This window comes from Antennarius striatus, chromosome 3, assembly GCF_040054535.1.
Source record: "Antennarius striatus isolate MH-2024 chromosome 3, ASM4005453v1, whole genome shotgun sequence".
In the NCBI taxonomy this organism is placed as follows: domain Eukaryota; kingdom Metazoa; phylum Chordata; class Actinopteri; order Lophiiformes; family Antennariidae; genus Antennarius; species Antennarius striatus.
Window position 1 is genome coordinate 6,300,138 of NC_090778.1, and position 21,507 is coordinate 6,321,644.

A 21,507-nucleotide genomic window follows, 5' to 3' on the forward strand; every position below is an offset into this window, starting at 1 on the left:
CCTCCCTCTATCGCATTAACCACGAGGAACGAGGGCGCACTGTATTGTTAACAGAAGCAGTGCTTTTGCTGTTGTTCAGTATTTTGTCATGTTGAAAACAGAAACTAAAGGTACGCTGAAAAAGATATCAGCTTCATCTGAGAGGGAACTGGGCCTCCGCTTCGTACCATAACAAATTGCGCATTACTAAAATCTCACAGAATGCTAATTGCGGTGACAGATGCATTTTTTAAAGTCAACCTGGTTAACATGATGACAGGCTCCTTAAAGTGTGAGACAGATGCTCTGTTTTATATTAGCAATGGTCTAAAAATATCACTTTGTGGGAATGTGCAGTAGAAGCAGGAGAGGCATGTTTTTTTCTTGTTTTTGCCTCTTTAGCCTCAGTTCTGCCTACATGAACCCGTGTTGTCCTGTTCCAGCTGCCACAACACCTCAACCCGCACCACATGGAAGCTCCAAAGACAGCTGTTGTCACATTGCCTGTAGCCCATACTGAGGGACAGAGCTTTTGTCATCCAACCCAGACACAACAACACCAACCTCTTGCCAATCACAGTCAGAGCTGAGCTACTGTGTTTCTGGGGTTAAGGCTAATCTTGATATTTGAGCTGCATGGGCTCATGGGTAGAGACAGCTGTACTGTTGCTGCTAATGCACTCTGCTGGGGAATTGTGTTTTTGGTGCAGAACCAGGTGGAGTTTCTGACTGCTCAGCATGTTTTCTGTGACTTCTTCACCCCCTCTTCCTTTTCTAGTTTCAGGAAAATTTTCATTTGGGCCTTTCAATCAAAGCAGTCAGAGACCGTGGTGGGTCTCTGCAGCTCCTGCATTCACTCTAGAAATATCCTCACAAACCACTTCCACATTGCAGACTACGTTACTAATGCAATCAATCTAACGGTGAACATGTGTAATGGGAATTTCACCTGTGTGGATTGAAGAGAATAGAGAGGCCCGTTCTCAGGCAACCCTGCTCAGTTAAGTTGTTTTGGTCCATTCCAGTGTGCATGGTCGCCTGATCAAGATGTTTTTCTCGGGGTATGTGAATGCCTCCTACACTGCCTTCCCAGGTGTAGCGAGGGCTTCCCAACACTGCCTGAGAAACCCCGTCTTTCTCAGACAGTGTGGTGTGTTGCTTATTCAGGCATATAAAAGTATGGGGTTTCCGGTGCCATGTTGGAGTCAGCTGCGGGTTGCGTACGAATGCCCAGCACAGTTGATGCTACTTTACCTGGATCGTTGGGCTCCCCGATTCGTGTGTCAAGGTAAGAGACTGAGCACATTTGGAATGCTTTAGCTCAGCCAAAGATTTTGTGGGTACTGTCCTATGCTCTGTGGAGGGAATGAACGACACATTTGTTCTAGCATCATAGGGGGTCCTGGGACTCAAAGTACATTACTATGCTCTGTGGGGAATTAAACTACAAGCTTACTCCAGCGGTTCTTTGTGCAGGATGTAGCTGCTAGTTTATTCTGGCATCATAGTTGTCATTACTATGCTCTGTGGGGAATGAAACTACGAGCTTACTCCAGCTGTTCTTTGTAGAGGATGTAGCTACCAGTTTATTCTAGCATCATAGTTATATATTATCTACTGTTTGCTGCTCATTATTTGTTGTTTGTTTGCTGCGGGAAATAAACCATTCATTTATTATAGCATCATAGCAGTTTTCTGTCTGATTTATTGTGTGAGTTTTTCTGTGTACCTACCTCTGGCGGACCTGCAAAATTTTTCACAAAACAAAATGTGAATATTTGGAGAAGCTAGAACATATGGCTTCTGAGATTTGCTCCAGATAAAATGATTACACTTGGACAACCCGATGACTATACATCCCAATCATTTTCATTATTTTTTAACACACTGAGTGTTCCAAGAAGTGCAATCCTTAAAATCCCCTTCAAATCAGGAAATAAAACATTTGCCTCAAATTGAAAATTGAGAGAGGACTCCAGGGAAGAACTGCCTTTGCAACCTGCCGCACCCAGCACATCATCTAGAGCAGAGATGTGCTTTGGAATGTGGAATGTCATGTTCATCACAGTTAAGCTCTGATTTCAATAATGTGGAGCAAGAAATGGTGTGAAGGATGGGTTAAAACGACTGGAGCATCAAGGGAACTTCAACCCACCACAGACTAATCTTCAAGACTCAATCAAGGCATACAGACCAACAAATAGAAGTGTAATCATCACAAGTGTTTGTGCAGCATTGGTCACACAGGGGAGGTAGCATAACTTCAGTGTGCTCAAACCGTGGCTGTATGAAAACCTCCAGAGCGTGAATATAGCTGAAAGGAAACTGATTTTCGCCGTCACCTCTACAAAGCACATGGAACAGGATGAGAATGTACAATGAATGAAGGCGGGCCACTATAGGCATGGGCTCAGGTGAGACAACCTCATTGATATTCACACGTTATCCTGGCCGATATTCAGTGATGCTAAAAGTCCGCATAATCAAGAGGAACATTATAACTGCTGCATTATTAAACTCCTGTGAGTAGAAGGGGAAGGTCTTCAAAAACTGAGCTGTGCAAACATTTGCCTGGAACGAGATGTTGAAGATCACACTTTTCAGTCATTCTGCATTTGGAAACATTCAGTGACTTGAACTGTTTGAGGTATAGCTGAATTTGACCATCTGGCTAGTAATCTGTAGCAGTTTAATCAGGACTATAGCCATTATTTACAATGCACATTGGTGCAGTAGTGACCAGGGTGTGACAGACTGAGGTCTGCTGTTCATGTCAGCTCTGATCAAATACTTTTAAGCCTCTGAACTAAGTGGGTCTGGTCAGGTCACTGAATTAGACCCAGGTCAGATTAAGATTCCACATTTAAGACAATGACACTCTACTGTTTAAGTTCATCGCTCAATTAGTTGGCAGCTCAAGCAGAATTTAGTCTGTGCACTGTAGGCAGAAAGAAGGTCAACATCCAGGTTCAAATTTATCTATGAATCAGTCTGCTGAGACAGGAGGGAAAACATTCAGAAGTTATCCTTACCCTGGAGGAATTACAGGAGAATGATTGTCCTATCCCAGGACAAGACCTCCTAAAACATCCAGATGGCCTAATACATTGTTTTACAATACAATTACTACTTTATTGTGTATTCATAGGGTTTTGATTGGCTAAAATCAACATATTAAATTGGCTTAAACATTTCTGTTTAATTTACTCAACAAGCCTTTTTCTGCCAATACTCTCTCTTGTCTTATTTACCATCCCAATGTTAGTTTTTGCTGTAGTATATCAAAAGCCATGCTGCAGGCGGCGGAAATGAAGATGCTGGGGTCCTCTCTAGGAGTGTCCAGGTTGGACAGGATCAGACATGAGTTCATGAGAGAAACAGCCATCAATAAATTTTTTGTAGACAAAGTTAGACAGCAGACTTCGATGGCTTGGGCACATCCAGAGGAGAGATGGTGAGTACACTGGTAAAAAGGTGTTGAGGATGTAGCTACCAGGCAAGAGGAAGACCAAAAAGAAGGTGGATGGATGTAGTGAGAAAGACATAAGAGTAGCCGTGTTAGAGAGCAGGATGCAGAAGAAAGGTTGACATGGGAAAGGATGACAAGGTTTGGCGACCCCTACTGGGACAAGGTGAAAGGATAATGAGATATCTTATTTTTTTATATTTCTTCATTGTAACAATTTGGTTCTCTTGAATCAAGTACGCATAAAGGTGTTCTCAAATGCAAATTGTAATGTTCATGGAGTCAGAGTCTGAAAGCCTTGATTAATCAAGAATATTTACATGATTGAGTGAATATTCTTGACTGAGGTTGCAGGCTTTGTTAAGCCAGATCACACAAAGAAAGCTTGGCTATGTTGAACTAGGTTTGTGGAACACCCCACAGGTATGTGCTGTCTTGAATCCTACTGAATACATGAGTGTATGTGTTCATGACTCAAATCTGTTCTAGATGGTTTTCTTTCATGGCTCACATAAACAAACTGGACTGAAAACAACCATCCTGATTGAGGTCAATGCCCTTGTCCTGGAAAAGATGAGCTGGAGAACCCTGAAGGACCATAAAGCGTAACAAACAAATACAGAACACATTAGTACAGCCAATATTTAATCCATATTACATTAAGAGGTAAAGAAAATCAATGTACATAACACTAAGGGGGAGCATGGTGGCGCAGAGGGTAGTGGTGTTGTCTTACAACAAGAAGCTCCTTGATTTGATTCCACCTGGGCCTTTCTGTACAGTTTGTATGTTCTCCTCATGTCTGTGCGGGTTTTCTGTGGGTTCTCCCGCTTCCTTCCACCACCATTGTCCATAGTGTGAGTGTGTGTCTGTCTTCTAGTGTAGTCCTGCAATAAACTGGTGACTTGTCCAAAGTGTACCCCACCTCTTGCCCATAGTCATAGGGATAGGATTCAACATAACATGTGACGTGGATTTGAATAAGTGGCTGAAGACAAGGCAATCGTAACCCTGATTGTCTCGTCTATAAGAAGAAGAAGAATGAATGAATGAATGAATGAATGAATGAATGAATGAATGAATGAATGAATGATACTAATAAGAGCCTATTTGTTGCTGCTTCATTTCTGAGTTGCCGTGTTTTTTCTGTGATTTCTCCTGGGGCTGTGGTGGCATGGATTTTTTTCTTACCCCAGTGGGAGAGCAATAAATCACCACATGAAGACGGTTAACCACTGTCGCCCAAATTGCACCACCACCAGGCAAGTGGACCAGATTCACAACTCAGTTTCCTTCAGTATTGATAATCCTCTAAAGAAGTGCAGTAGAAACAAGAGAAGAATTCTCTGCTTATAGAAATGTAAGTGGATAAATCAAAACTTGAAAGTTTTTCTGCACATTTTGGTAAAATGCTGGGCCAAAGATAGCAGTCCCAGCAAAAGAAAACCACAATTTTCTTTAAAGGGTTGTGCCACTGTCACAGATATAGTTAACAGCTTCCTTCCACACCATCAGCAGAGTAAAGCTACACTTTTATATTGTCTGTCAAATGGTGAAATAAAAATAGCACAGCTACATAAATGAGTGTCACTTCTTCTTGTTTCGAAAAAACAGAACGCTGGTGACTTTCATCACTTCTAGAGATTTCAGCTCATCGAGCTGGAATCTCAGAAGGACAAAACTGAGTCCACTAGACTTTCAAAACTTGCATCAGGATTAATGAGAGGTCACTCAGAGAGTAAATACTGGGTGGAAACTGACCTGGAATCCACAAAGAATGGCCTAAGGGCTGAACCTATTTGTATGTTACACAGTAACTGATTCAAGCCAAGACATAAAACTCATTGAGAACGCTTTCTGTCTTTTAAACCTTTATGTTTGATTGGAGATTCACTAACATCAATGAGCTCTTTCATGCTTCGGTCTCTTCAGGACTGACCTGATCACATTCACGCCTGGACGCTGCTGAGTACAACCACAGCCTGATCTGTAGCCACTGCGCATCTCCGCCGGAGCTGCTGGGGTTAAGCGCCTGGTTCGAGGGCACCTCTAATGAGGTGCTGTTTTTACACTTCCGCCTCCAGACCTGCAACCTTCTCTCTAATCACCAATCAGGTCCCATCTCAAGTTTCTACTGCCATGCAGTCTGGCTGTACCTAGCACGTGGTAAGGAACTGAATAGATGAACTTGATTAGTTCAGTTAAGTCATGTATGTTTTAGGACCAGATGACTTACATTGCAGTTAAAATACGTGAGTGGTTGATGCTTAAAGCTGTAAAAAAAAAAAAGGGCTTGGGTGCACGCTACGCCATTAAAATCATGAAAACAACTTTGGTCTGTCCTTTCAAGATGAAATAACTAGTCAGAAGATAAAGCTATAGAAACCATACCTCCTGGAATAAGTTGTGTTATCATAGGCTTAGTGCCAAGGCACACATTTACTGTATATATGGCTTTATAAACCACAGAGGATGTTTCTATCAATAAGTTTAAGATATTCATCAAATCACGCTCTAATAATATAAAACAGATTTATAAACTCCTGAGAGTTGTGAAATGATAGCATGTGACAGATATGACAGAATAAGGTCACCTCCACAGCAGACTACAAAGAGACTGTCTATCGGAGGCAGGCCTGGCTAGAGCCCCTGGATCCACCACCTCAAAGATGATAGAGACCACTGTTAATTATTTATAGAATATGACCTCACATCAGACATCACTACACTTGTCACTAGAGCTCAAAGTGTCACGTTAGTGAAAATACAGATAACTACATCAAAATTGCTCCAACGGTCTATTAGGCAACTGCCTTAAATCATTTCTCAATAACCTGCAAGAATAAAATAAAAATGTAATGAATTAAATGATTGAACACTGTCAGCATTATTGCACTCACAGAGCGGCATATATATTCAGTTTACATTTTGACCACTCATGATTGTAAGTCTCCTGATGATCCCTGCCAGCTCCTGAGGCACATACTGTATCTGTGTTCACTCATTAACTTCTGGTGTTCTCTGGAGTCCTGAGGTGATGTTGGTGACTCATGACACTGGTGAGCGTGAACTACAACAGCAAAGTTGTGGCCCGTAAAACCAAAATAATGGCTAAGACTAAAAAGCTGTAGAAGGCTTAGGAGAGGGAGAGCAAGACGGTAGTTCTCTGCTGACTTCAAGCAACCCACAATGTTATTATTTTGTATTATTGATGTAAAAATATTCTTAATGACAGCTTTAAAATTACTGCAAATACTTCATTCCTAGCCAGCAGGTACAGAGCAAAATTTCAAGATTTGACAGGCAGCGAGCAGCAGGTAAGGTTCTTCTGTCCCTTGTTAAAGATGGATGCAGAAGTTGCTTTTTGTCCTTAAGCTGCATTAACTTCATCTGTGTTTGTGCACATTTTCTGGCTAAATGAAGCAGTACCGCTGCAGATCACAGGGACAGTGTCACCAAAATCTAAGCATAATAAGTGGTTTTAGACACAACAAAGAAGAAAAGTCCAGACACATGTGATGTGTTTAATGGCTTCATAGAACACCACTGAACACAGTCTGACTTTGGCTACTTCTCTTTTTATTCACCAGGTACCTTATTATAACCTTGACAACAGGTTTTGGGGTTTTTCTTTTTTATTGTCAAAATATCTGGCTGTTCCCTGCCATCTTATTGACAATGCTGTTGCTGCTGCTACCGCTGCCAATGTATTTAGAGGTTGTTATCAATTAAATCAAAGAAAAAGAAAATCCAACTAAAATGTCTTAAAAGAGAGGTATTAAAAGACGGTATTATCGGCTGTGGAACATCCATTTGTTTTTTACAAAGTACTAGTCGGTGCATGGTAAAATGTCACACGAGATGCCAAAGCGGCTGTGTTCTCCATCACATTTCACACTTAAAAGTCTTAATGCATCAAACTGTTGTTTGATGCATTAATATGTTCCATAATTAGAGGCAATTTCAAGCAAATAAATGTACATTATTTAGTGCTTTCAGCAACATGACCAAAACATTTCTGGTAACATCAATACCACCACAGAGACAGAGAGTTCTATCTAATCTTACACAAATGTATTCAAATTTGTATTTCCCAACTAAAACCAACGTCATGAGAGTCGTTTGAAAGGTGCCGTAATAAGTTGAAACTGAATCACATTTGGCTTTAAGTCAACAATGGTTGGCAGTAGCACAAAGATTAAGGTTTGCCACACTGCTGGATGCTACTGGCTTTGTTTGCCGCACCCACTCCAACTTCGGAAACACGTTACTTCAAAAAGGAGGTGCGGATGATCTGCCCTTTTAATCAAAGAACCTATGTGCTTGTCTTCCTGTGTCCCGGGGATGGACACAGCTTCAGTCCTGGAAACTGTGTAACTTTCAGCAACACATTCCTTGATCTCTCAGAAACTCTCTCGAACTGAGGGTGTTAAGACACAGAGCTCTGCTTCTACTTATTGCCAGTCATGGTCTTGCTCTGGCAAAGCAACACAAGGGGAAACAGGGAGGAGACACCCATGGAGGGAGAGTCTAAATTAATTCCACATGTTCCTCAAGAGGAGACTTTCCAGGCAGCCTGAGTTCATTCCACTGCTGGGAGGGCGAAGTGCAGCATACTTTGAGAGCACCTGGCTACACTTTACTGCACTTTTCGACCACACGCTGCTTAATACTGAATCCACATGGATCTCTTTAGCTTTGCTATGGCATCAAAAGGCACATTTTACTTTTTTGGCAAGCACCAGAACTCCACAAAGTCACTGCTTTGAGGAGACTTAAAATAGACGAAGTAAAAGGAACATTCCTGAGCTAGTGCGGGCAACTGAAATTAATTCTGCCACTCCAGAATTAAATTTCCTGCCTAATCTTCAAGCTGTAGTAAATGGACTCACACTTATTACATAAGAGATAAACAAAAATATAAAACAAGCTTGGTGCTTGTCAGAAATGAGCCAGGGTAATTTTAGAAACCAGTTATTTCCATTTCAACTTCACTTGCTTGAAAGTCATCCTAAAAATAGAGGAACAATCTGGATTCCTTGTCAGCTGCTGCTGCAGATGACTGTGTTTATATTTATATTAACTTAGACGAATTGAATGTATTGTGTGTCAAATACAATCATTATAGAGGACCAGATAACTATTTAATGCATAATAACTACCTGTTGTCATATCACAGATCTGAAGACAACAGTGTTGAAGTTGTTCAAAATTACAGACAAACCAATTCATGACTTGCTTTGACCTGAAACTTGATGTAGGCCGATTGAAAAGTTTGCATCATTTTGTGAGGCGTGTACAGTTGTCAGTCTCTCTGTTCCACAAATGCAATTTACAGAGCCAGGGACAGAATCTGCCAGCAGTATCTTAACCTACTTGTCAAACAGTGACGGGATGGCTGGGCTGAAATGGAATTAGATGAACATGCCTTTAATTCTCTGGGCCTCTTTGACTCATCAATACTGATGAAGACAGACTGCTCTGACTGAGAGCTCTGCAAACCCAGACCCACTACAACTTTGATGAGGCAAAGATGAGGTAACAGTTCACGATCACATTCATCATCAGTGTGATTTTGCCTTTTGCTGTCTCTGTATCCATCAAGTGAAGAAGAAGCAATTTGACCACCAAGATCATACAAACCTAAATGCTGCACTTGACTCTTCTGCTGCAACCCAAAGAGTCTTAAAATGAACTTCTTGAGTCTTGACCCCACAGCAACTACCACTACTCTACAGCTTGACTCTGAGGGCAAACAGCAGTTTAACATACCTTCACTTGACAGATATACAATTGTCATGCATGTATGGAAATGATTTCCTAAAAGCTAAGTGTCCCTAAACAACCACACTCTGGCAGGTCAATGTTAGATCAAGACGCATGTTTTCACATCACAAAGATGTAATACCAGAGGACCCAGATTCAGTTGTGTCATTCTCCTGCAGTCTGACACTCCTTGATAAGACATTAACACGATCAGTCTGAGATAAAACAAAAAAACAAAAACATTTGTAGCACATGGGCTACATTCACATGACAAGCCTTGTCTTTCCACTGGGATATTCTGCTCACATCCGTTTTGGTTATCTTGATGGTTTACATTTATAATAATCTGCATCTTCTGTAGCTCTAAAATGAATAAATCTGTCCCCCAAAATGTAATAACTCTGAAATTGATATGATTTTCCATGAGTCCACAACAATCTAAAACATCATAATTGTCAAACTCATTTCAAACCAAAAAGGACACAGAATGTACACACACACACACACACACACACACACACACACACACACACACGTATACTACTGGCACAATTCAAAGACAGACTGGGGTGGAAATTCCATAATTCCATGATAAAGCAATAATGTCAGACTTAATACCAAACATATGTAAACAAATGAATTGGTATTATAAACCAAGCGCACCCAACATAGTCAAAAATCAATGTGGTGACGTAACGACTTTGTGTTTGCAAATCATAGATTGCGCTGGGTGGGCATTGCAAAGCCGTAGATGAATGTTAGCAGGCTAACTGGAAAAAGAAAGCTAACTACTATAATCGTGAGATTGGGAAAGGAGCTAATGTTAAAAGAAAAGGCACCTGTCAAAAGACCAAGTGGAAAAGAAATTTTAGAGAAGTGACAGTTCTGTTAGCTGACTACATGAACAGAAAAACTACATACAGAAATTTATGTAGTTACTTAAAGATGTTTTTTGTCAGACGCCCGAGGAGCATTTTGGATACTATATTGATTGTCCCATTCCAAAAGGAAACCATAGCTGGACAGAATGTTCGTGCTAACCTGCTAGTTTCACTCAGAATTCGGTGGCATTTTCTGTGTCGTTCCTGCTTTTTGGACTTTCTGCTCAAAAACATGAAAATTGTTGGAACAGTTATGCCACTCTAAAATTATGTTAACTGGGAAGTCCATGTATAGTTAGTGATGGGCAGATGAAGCCTATGAAGCACTGAAGCTTTTCCTCCAGATCACTGCGGTTCGAAGCTTCATGAGGCTTCATTTGCTCTAGCAAGACATCTACTAGAACTAGATGTTAAAAATCAGATGCTTCAAAAAAGACTTTGAAGTGTGTGGCATTTTGGAGAAAGCCTGTGAATATAACTGTCAGCAAAATAAGGAAGTATGCAAAACATGGATATTTTAGTGATGGCAGTACACTGAGTGTAGAATGCACAGCATTAAAACGGGCTATTTTCTGACATATAACAGCTCCACGTCAAAGACGCATTGATAAACATGCTTGACAGTTGGATATTTGTTTCTTTCTTCATGAGTCATAAAGTTTATATAGTCATTTATTCATTCATTATTCATTCATTCACGTTCCTCGCCGACGCCAGTCCTGACGCAGACCGGGATGCGCTGCCTGCTGGTGGGAGAACTCTGTGATCAAGGGTGCGCTTGGTTTATAATACCAATACGTTTGTTTTCATATGTTTGGTATGAAGTCTGATATTGTTTTATTCTGCAATTTCCACAGGTTCCAGCTAGTATATATATAGGGTTACGGCCTCCAGGCCTTGGTCCATCATTAGATTGATGAAATTGGGCTTTTTCACTTGTTCCAAAACCAGCGCTAGTTTCACCTCAGATGCTTTTATGTGGGAATACATGTCGCAAATTACTTTCCCCTGGCCTCCTAGCTGCAAGTTAAGGCTTTTCAGCATTTCTGTCACTTCTGTTAAAAATGTTAGGTGTCATTTCCAATCTGGATTGATCAGCTCTCAAACCATTTTGTCGGGGGGGGGGCATATTTCTAGTACTGTTCATGGGGCCATCTCAAATGTGGAGGTGGGATGCATCTGTTTTTGGACCACTGCTCTAGTCAATCTATGGCCAAATGACTGAATGAATGAATGAATGAAGTTTGATTTTAATACTCACACAGTCACAATAAACCCCAATCTGTCTCTGAATTGTGCCTCTTCAGCCTGACTGTGATGATCACAGTGAGTGCATGTGTTAAAAACTCTCCCTTTCCCTCTGACATTTATTAAAGGATTATTACTGAATGCTTTTTATTCTGCCAACAGATGTGATGAATGAGAACGACTCAGAGAATCCAAACATATTTAAAACCAGCACATACTCTCAATACATCCTTCCTCAGGAAGCAGTACATGGTCAGATTTATGAAAGACAAATATTAAATCACTACATCTTCCTCTGAGGACTTTATACCCAACTCTAAGGGACTGTAGTAACAAAATAGTGATGTTGGGTTCATGGATATTATTGCAGAATTAAATGGAATCCAGTGCTGAGACATATCTCTGAAAATTGGTTAATTGGAGCCAGCCTATCATCATGTGAGCCCTGGAGTCACTCGCCAAAAACCCGCCTTTGTACTAAACATGCTTACAGGCACACTCTCATCTGGTTTGGAAAATGTATGAGGACTAAAGAGAGAGCTGTTAATGTTGATGACACTGATTAGTGAATTACACAACTCTGGAATGACAATGGCGGGAGAGACAGCCTGTGATTACAGCATGAGTTCATTAACATATGGAACGCACGTTATAATACGCTCAAATTAATTCTATTAGCTGAACCCTTTCTCATGCATGGCTTTCTCTCAGGGAATCCTGAGGCGCGTGTATAATCAGCAAGAGTCTCTGCATATGCTTAAGATTTAAGATTTTAAGATTTAAAATCTCAAATCTTTCCAAAGGGAAATTAAGATGGGTAGAGTTAAGTGTCTGAGTAGTGGTGATCTACAATAGACTGGATGTCGCTGCATCATGGCAAAAGAGGTACAATGTGAAATAAGTTGCAAGTTGAACCGAGTTCCACTGACTTAAGCTTCACATTCTGGGTTTGAGGATTGTAGATCCTAGTCAATAATTGTGGTTTAATAGTTTTTGCATGTTTGGAAAGATTGGCTTACCAAATATTCACCAAAGAATGACTGTTGAAGACTTTGAAGCTGCAGCAGCAGGGGATTGGTTTACATCATGTGACAATCTTAAAGGTTGGCAACACACCATGTGGTAAGCCACAAACCACCGCAAGAATTAGCCATTAATCATCACACATAAAAAGGTCAGTCTGTGACTTAGGCCTTATCTTCTCCAGCTCAAAGCAAAATGACTACTCCATTCACTATTGCCTGTCACCTCAGGTACATTCTGAGGGCAAAAGTGACACCACCCTGTGCTGATGGATAAGGATTACCTCAGAAATTACATCGTTATCTAATCGGACAACGACAGTCATGCCCCACCCACCTGTTGCCAGTTTTATCCCTGGTGGAAAACACACAGCCGATTATCTCAACAACTAAGAGACTGTGGCACACGGATTTTATCTACAGGACAAAGGAGTGTTTTAGCTCTGGTAATGTGAACATCCATCAGCTACTTTTTATCAAGATAGTCTTATCATTTGTGAGACAGGAGGACAGGAAAGCTCTCCATCTGCCTTAGCTGAGGCTGTAGACTAAGACAGCATGGGAAGAGTCCAAAAATTAAGTCTGACGAAGAAAGGAGGGAGGAGTTGAAGAAGAGTGTAGACGATGTGCCTCAAGAGCTTAAGTTTGTTTCTCTCGTGGGAATCATGGGATATTTTTACAAGGATCATTACGAGGTCAAAGACGTGTAAGTGTGTCGGAAAGTTTGGCTGATTTCTCAGAGTGCTGTACCTGAACATTACATCAGGCTTGGTTCCAGCAAGTGATAGATGATGGTTCATAAGCAGAGACACTCAAAGAGCTCACAGGGCGTATTAATGACTCATCCGTGGACTCTTAGCTCGTGCCCTTGTGACATTTCAACTTGGCAATATCCTCAATCACACATTTAAATAAACAAACCAAACACAAATCAGACCAAAAGTCACATGGGTAATATTTAAAACAGGCAGCACAGACTGGCTGACTCACACATCAAGTATAAACAGGACGAATCAAGCCAAGAACTCATCACCAGTCAGACACGCCGCCTCTCCAAGCCTTTGGGGCCACGCCAACTCTGACGGACAGAAACGCCAAGCATCAAGACATTAATGTTTGTTTACTGAAGTCCTCGACAAAAACACAACAGCGGGTCAAACAACAGGCACAATGTGTATAAGCATCAATGGAAACACATTTGATTATACTTTTAGACCTTCACTTACTAAGTCAGGGAAAAAATAATCCCAAAACAAAGAGGGCTCTTTACACACAGGAAAAATAAAATAAAATCATACATGGCAAAAGAGGTCATCTTGAGCAGCCAGGTTGGTTAAATTTCTTAACATTTTGATAGTTGTTTGTATTCCTGCATCGACGCCATGCTGCATGACTGTTCGGTAGAGCCAAATGCACAGGGGAAATTAAACGAAGAGGTTCACTGAAGTCATTACAGTCAGTAAAAACACAGGATTTTGCATCTCTTCCAGGATCAAAATGAAAAGTTAAGTTTTAACAAATTTCTTGGTAGACAACCGAGTTTCCATGGGTTCTGTAGAATCCCACATTTATCTGTCAAAACAGAGATTCTTATAATTAATCATCTATACGGATGCCACACAGATGCTACACGGTTGCTACACGGATGATAGACGGTTGCTACACGGATGCTACACAGGTGCTACATAGGTGTCAAAACTCCAGTATAAAGCATTTGTTCTACTCTTCAGCCCCTCATTCCCGTATGTCAACCACTCCGCACTCTCAACAAAAATCCCCTGAAGAACCTCTGGCTGGAGCGCAGATATGAAACAATGCTTTCAGTAAGATACAAAGGAACCACAATTGAATGGACGTACAGTGAAAAGGAGGAAACAGATGTGGAAGCTAGAGATTAGATTCCTGTCGGGCCTGTTCTGGTGTGCAGCGCTGCTCTCAGCCCAGTGATGTGAGGGCTCCATCCTTCCCCATCGCCCACCTCACTCTGAAGTCGCCTCCTCACATCAAATCTGCTGACTGTGGGTCACGTTGGATTATCAATTGAATGATTCCACTCATCTTTCCTGTGTGTACTCCAAAGTGTGGTCTGGAAGGCTTGGCTGTTCCGCTTCCTTTGCAGGTTATTCATTTGGCGTAAGGTCAAGGCCTGTGTTAGAGTCTTTCTGAGAAATTACTAGAAACTAAAAGACAGATTTTTCAAATCGACTGCACAGAGCTGGGACAAATGTAGGTAAAGTGAGGTGCATAAAGTACTACACAATAAATGTGTGGAATATATAATATGGTAGCAACCGTGATGAAAAGCTCAATTTATCCTTGATATTTTGGGTGGCGAGTTGTGGTCATGGTGTGAAGGTATAAATAATTCTGTTCTAATTCAAGCTCTGTGGGAAACACAAACTGGCAGGCGTCAGTAAGCCTAACACACCATGAACGCCGTGTGTGGGCTGGCTGGTGCTGGCCCCCGTGTCTTGTCCTCCATCGCCTGTGAGACACCCAATGGCCCTCTGGCAGCATTAGGACCTTTAGCACACTGCAGTCCAGGAATAAATACAGATTTGAGTTCCTGGCACTGAGCTCTACAGGAACGTCTATGAGGGGTTAGTAGTTTTAACCCCTGCATATGGCTGCCAAATAGTGCCAATCAATGAAGGCGACAGCAATGTTGACTCTTTGTGCTTTTTACCCCCCCCCCCCTTCCCGGTGCCCGGTGAATGTGTGGCTGACTCCAGTCAAACACACAGTTAGACTGGGTTCAACATAATGCCCTCTATGTGTTTCTGAGAATGAGGAGGCATGGCCTAGTTTACTGCTCCCCAGGGGTTTCATTATAGGGGACTCAACCCTTTGGACTTTCATAATGGGAAATGAAGGAGCAACAGAGTAAAGTCTTAATCCCCGACCTGGAACCATCTGCTGGGGTACGAACCTTAATGTGAAAAGAAAAAACCACAGCAAAAGAGGCACTAAAAATACTTTCAATGACTGACTTCAGCTTCTTCCAAACAGTCCATCTGAAGTTCTTACTGAGGTAGAACACATTCAGCTTACATCCAGGATTGGAGGTCATAGCCTTCGTTTTGTGTGGAGCCCTAGAAGGTCCACAAAGCAGCATCAGGATCTTTAAAGCTAGAATCAAGCCTACCGCCACACACACCATATGTCTCCTTTAGTCACAGACCTGCCAATCCTCCTCACATTGTGGAAAACACAGTTCCTATGTCTGCCAAAACTGATCCTAATACAACAAAACAGCTCTAATACAAGAGAATAACTGTGTCATACCTGTGCAACCAAGGCAGATTTATTTAAAATGAAAAGGATCAAAAACCCTTAACGTACAAATCCAAACACCAATGAGGAACACAAGGTTTTTAAAATGCTATCAATCCTTCCAGCCTTGCAGGCTGAGGATTCATAGTTTGGCACACAAAATGACTTCAAACAGGATAATGGCTGGATGATCTATTCCCACAGTGTCCGCTCCAGTCAGAGGATTCAAAACGGATTTCCAGACCTCCTGAGGGTTTTGTCTGATTTCATGGCCAATCCATTCACCTGTATCTGAACGTACTAGGTGGACCTGATGGCTCAGGCTGCAGACGTCTCTAAGTCTGCTGTTGTCTCTTCTCCTCCAGCCATTATCCTTGCTCACATGAAGCAGCAGCCCAGGAGGAGCGGTGTAGTAGGTGGGGGTTCTTGTCTTGGCTGTGATAGCGGCTGATGGCCTCATGACAACGTAAAAACTCTGTTAGCAGCTGGTGTGGCTGAAGCCCCGGCACCTGCTTGTCAGAACACAGACACTCACCTTGGGTGGGTTTTCACATCTATGTTTGGGGGTGTAAAGACCTTCTGGCCCCACATCCTCCACAAGAAACCCTAAATTACTGCATGCACTTAATTTGGAGCCTCCTGCAGATCTCTGCTTTATAAACTCGACCTCAAAATGACTCTGATGTTTCTCCAGTTTGTTTGCGCTGGAATCAAACACAACCCATGCTGGGGCTATTTAATGAACCAACTCCTCCCTGCGGCATTTCCTCAGTGGAAAGTGAGCATCTGCGGCCTAAATTGTGGTCTCCTGCGTGATCGGAGCGACGTATAACTTCCACGGTTTACTGGAAGTTTCCCTCGCAGCTATGAGGAGTCCCTGAGGCTGGAACAGGAAGGCGGGCTGGTGTGTGTCAACGCGCTTCTGGACCGCTACGAGCTTCCCCTTCGGGGGAGGTTGACTGGAAAAGCCCACGACCTGTGACCGAATCCACGCGTGCAAACTTGGCGCTGTGCAAACTAAATCTTGTCCGATTCATCTGAGAGCACAGCGAACATGCAGTGCGATGAGAAGCGATGCAAACTTACGTGAAAACGAAAAATAAAGTGGTCGATCCCACCAGGAGTGTGGCAGCAGTGGACACCGGGATGTATTTGGTGGGTTTAAATCTCTTTCCAGCGCTGTTGGGCATTCTGTAATTTCCACATTCCTCAATTATTTATTCCGATTGGAGTCGCATGTGGAAAAGGGATCCAGCGCGTAGCGTGAGGGCCTTTCTCTGGGGAGTAACGGAACGACCGGTCCGCCGTCTCTCGCTGTCTTCCAGCCGCATAGATCCCAGCGAAGAGAGGCAGGAATACACACCGATCTCCCAAAGCCGAGAAATCCCACCCTTCAATCCAGCCCACTGGTGAGGTCACTGAACCGCATGAAAAGGTGGAGCCTCACCGCAAAGCGTCCAAGTGTCTTCTAAAGAAAACGATCTTCTCGTCGTGTTTGGAATATTTTGAACATATGAAGCTCATCCGGTCCGCAAAATTCAACAACTGTAAAATTGCTTTTTTTTCCCCTTTTTGCAAATATTCACCGGCCCTTAGAAATGTGTCGTAAATTAATGGAAAAAAAGACTCAAAGTTTAAAATATATAATTGCCGCTTTTTTGAAACTCATTATTATTATTATTATTATTATTATTATTATTATTATTATTATTAATCCGTTACGGTGTTTATATATCAAGCAGCCCTGTTCCAAATACTGTACGTGTTCTCCTCTTGGAGGTTTAGCGTTGCAGATTAAATTGGCAACACACAACACACACATATCACACACACAGACAGTATGTGTGTGTGTGTGTGTGTGTGTGTGTGTGTGTGTGTGTGTGTGTGTGTGTGTGTGTGTGTTTTATTTTTTTCCCCACTTAAATGCCTTAATGTCACCATTCGGATGCTGCCACAGCCACTCTACTACTTTAGGCAGTAGTTGAGTCGGATTTACAGACCCTCCTGCTCGTGGGTTTGTGTCACAGCGCCCTCCAGCGGCACATATCGGGACTAACGCGATACGCGATAGCCAACAGTTTTGGCTCTCATGAGCCACCGTTGTGTTAGTGCGCTCCGGTTAGCCAACTCTATGTAGACTGTATTTTTAGATGCCGGCTAAGAGCCACCGCCCGGATTAGTTCACGACACGCGTGTTGTGCTCCTGTTGGTGAGACTATACTTCTACTAGTTCGATCCTTTTTAGCAAAATAAAGCCACACATTTTGGGGTTCTGTGTTACCCCGCAGACGAAACCAATTAAAACCAGCTGATTAGCTAGCGTTAGCAACCCCGGTAATTTGGTTTCGTTGTAGCTGGCAGGAATGTCTTACAGGAAAAGTTTAAAACTGCTTTGTGGCTTCGCCGGTGGCTCTGCCGCCCTCGTGTTAGCGGCTGCCGCCGTCGACTCCCGTGAGTACTTCCGTGAAGAGCACGGCGATGCCGTCGGTCGGTGGTCAAGATTCCCGGTTCTTCGAGCTGCGCACCCCGCGTGCACACCTGCCAGCCCCGCACCTGTACCGGCCGGACAGACGTGGGACTACAACTGGGATAAGTACGAACCCGCAAATATGCTGCAAGATTGGCCGTTTAACTAGTCCCGTAATGTTACCCACATTTTCCTTCTTCAGCTTTTTCCGACGTAAAGAACTCAAACGTGAAAAGTTTGTATGATTTTATAAAGCCATTGTGCGGCTTTCCTTTAAAATGAGATTCATTGAACATCAGTAAAATAGGTCTGGACGGAGCACAGGTGTCCCAGAGATCACCAGGCCTCTGGGTCACAGTCAAGTGCTATGCAAAGTGCGTAAAAGTCTAATAAAATCGTTACGTCACAATTACAAAATATTAATAGAATGCAGTTACATCACAGTTACGGTGTCCGCCGAAAATATTCCTGATATAAATTTTTTCAGTAATCCTGTGTCTAACCGTTGTGAGACGAAGCCGGATCTAAGCTTTAATCACCTTGGCTTGACAGGAGAGACCCTTCTCTGATGTCCAATGGCAAGAAGAAGGAAAGTACAAATGAAGACCCCAGCTCTGAGCAGGACAACGGCAAACCGAAAGCTACACGCAACATTCTCCTCATCAGACACTCCCAGTACAACCTGAGTGGAATCAGTGACAAAGAGAGGATCCTCACTCCACTAGGTTTTTATCAGAGACTATATCACCTTGAAGACCCTGTTATCTTACCAGTTGTTGTCCCTGACAGTGCAGCTGATTATTGTGACCGTTCTTTCCTCCTCCAGGTCGTGAGCAGGCTGACTTTACGGGGAAGCGGTTGGCAGCTTTGGGGCTGAAGTATGATGTTCTGATCCACTCCAGTATGGCCAGGGCCACAGAGACTGCACACATCATCAGCAAACACCTTTCAGGTAGTGGAAACATACCAGTTGACACTTTTGACGATTCTTCTTCAGTCAAATGTTTTCTTTCACTGTTTGTAACAGAATTCATGTTTTTTTTATATTTAGTGCTTAGAACATGTTGGTTGTTTAAAGTAGTCCTCAGCCAAAGTAAGGTTTCTCACTGTTTTTTATTTACAGATAATTTATGTGATCTTACCACTTCTACAAAAGTACAAAATATATCACACCTTAGCAATCTGATCTCTGCACAGAAATATAGCTTTTTGTTACAAATGCAAAAAATTTTGCCTTCCAGGGGTGGAGCTGCTGAGCTGTGATTTGCTGAGGGAAGGGGCGCCTATTGAACCAGTTCCGCCTGTCCCTCACTGGAAGCCAGATGCTGTGGTGAGAGAAGCGACTCCCAAACAATTGAACAGGGGGCTGCAGACCCGATGTTCACTTTAGTTCTCATTCTTTTCCTGCTGGTCACATACCTGTGTAGACGTCCAATCAAATCTCAAGTTTCACACCCTCTAAAATTCTCCAGCACATCAGCGTCTTTTGCAGGAAGAGCTGCCATTCTTTAAAGAAGTCTGATAGCTTCTTTAAATATTTTTATTTCTGATTTAGTTAAATTGCCATTTTCATTGCTACATAATCTGATAGTTTGCTTCTTTTTGTATTTTATGAGGGCTTTGTCACATACCGATTCTAAAGATATTTAATCAGCAGGTATTTTCGTCTTCCTTAAAACAGTAGTTTTAATGTGCATCTTCTTTAGAAACACCTTGTTTACTCCAGCTTCCTCTGGTAAGGATACAGGAGTAAAAAAAGAATGTGTTTGGTTTTTACCCCGAAAGACTTACAACATAGCTGAATTTTTAATGTCATGTAGGCACGAGTGTTTCCAACAAAGCAGTTTAGCAGTTCTCTGGAATACTGATTTAACCTCTGAATGTAATGTTTTCCATATACTGTAGTTGGCTTCATTTAAGAATAACACTTCTCATGCATTCCCTCCAATGCACTGCAGCTTCATGTAGTCAGACTGACTGATGGTTCAGGCTGAACACATTCATGTGACAAAGCCGGCTTTCAACCTCTCTGCCATCCTCCAGCAGTACCATGAAGATGGCGCTCGCATTGAGGCAGCCTTCCGCCGCTACATTCACCGGGCTGACCCCAAGCAGAAGGAGGACAGCTATGAGATCATCGTGTGTCATGCCAATGTCATCCGTTATTTTGTCTGCAGGTTTGTGTAGCCGGCTGACTGACTCGGTGCTTACTGTTCAGCTGAGGCCAGAGTGAGGCTTTCCTGCTTTGCTAACCATTATGTTCAAACTTTGTGGCAGTTATTAGTCTTAAGTTGGATTTTCTTTACATGCTTCACATGTCATTATGCTCTAAACAGAATTCTTAAAAGAACATATACAATGTTGATTCCTTACTAATCAGTTTCATACACATTTAGTCAAATTTGTAAAGATCCTGCAGCTCCAGTATCCAGATGCTCACACGCCGCAGCTCATCTGTCCTCTGCTGTCCCAGGGCTCTGCAGTTTCCTCCAGAGGGCTGGTTACGTATGGGTTTGAACAACGGCAGCATCACGTGGCTCACCATCCGTCCTAGCGGCAGGGTGGGGCTCCGGGCGCTGGGGGACGCAGGATTCATGCCCCCAGACAAACTAACACGAACCTGATGACCCAAAGCGCCATAGTATTGGACTAAATCCAACCGTCAGGCCACTGGTTGGTTAAAGCTCAGTTTTCTCAATAAGTGTCTTGTTTAATATTTTGTATTTGAACCACAGTTGTGCTCTCTGGTTACTTCTATGTTATTGAATACCAGCAGAAATGATTCAGAGCTGCATAGAAACTCTACCTGAACAGGGTTTTTACACAAATGACTGATTTTTAAACCAAAAGTTGTGTTTGTTTAGTTGTTGTAAATCGTGCTCTCAGCTTTACATCAAAGCAGGACGCTGAAGATAGGACCGTGTTGTGTGGTGCAGCTGTAATAAATATAAAATAACGTGAATGTCTGATCTTGTCATATTGTTCTTGCATATGTTACCATAGATTTTATTACCATAAAACAATCAGGAAGTGCATACCCTACAAAAAACTAACAAACTTTTTTGCACAAACAAGCTGAAAAGATAAATGTTATGTATCATTCCTGGTATACATGTATTTGTGAACAAAAAATACACAGCCCTGTGTATATTTTAGCCATGTTGTCATGGACATGGAAAAAATTAAGGTAAAAATGTTTGTAGCAAAAGATTGTGCAATTTGAGATGTAAAAATTTGTTTTAGTTACACTGTACATCCAAAGTGTCCAAAGTTAAATACTTTTTCCCAAAATGAGAAAAATAATTTAAAGAAAAACTGCTGTACCCAACAAAACATTTCCAGACAGAGCATCAACTTTCATACTCCACAATTTGCAAGATCAAGTGAAGTATCAAAAAGTGACAC

General features: G+C 42.2%; 2 protein-coding genes across 3 annotated transcripts in view; one reads left to right on the forward strand and one right to left on the reverse strand.

Moving 5' to 3' along the window:
* Positions 1-17,021, reverse strand: part of zdhhc8b (zinc finger DHHC-type palmitoyltransferase 8b) — a 67,905-nt gene extending 50,884 nt beyond the window's left edge. Inside the window, exon 1 of the mRNA XM_068310172.1 lies at positions 16,722-17,021. Within this exon, the coding sequence (XP_068166273.1) occupies positions 16,722-16,825 (104 nt within the window). The 5' untranslated portion in view covers positions 16,826-17,021. The remainder of the gene's footprint in view (positions 1-16,721) is intronic.
* A 724-nt stretch (positions 17,022-17,745) lies between these two features.
* On the forward strand, positions 17,746-21,056 carry pgam5 (PGAM family member 5, serine/threonine protein phosphatase, mitochondrial). 2 transcript variants are annotated; one of them, XM_068310173.1, is made up of 6 exons: positions 17,746-18,228; positions 18,655-18,827; positions 18,929-19,054; positions 19,344-19,432; positions 20,146-20,279; positions 20,576-21,056. In XM_068310173.1, exons 1-6 carry the CDS (start codon positions 17,999-18,001, stop codon positions 20,724-20,726), a joined length of 903 nt encoding a protein of 300 aa, XP_068166274.1. In that variant the 5' UTR covers positions 17,746-17,998; the 3' UTR covers positions 20,727-21,056. The 2 variants fall into 2 exon arrangements, with proteins under 2 accessions (XP_068166274.1, XP_068166275.1); XM_068310174.1 differs by having other exon boundaries at positions 20,149-20,279.
* The last annotated feature ends 451 nt before the right edge of the window (positions 21,057-21,507 follow it).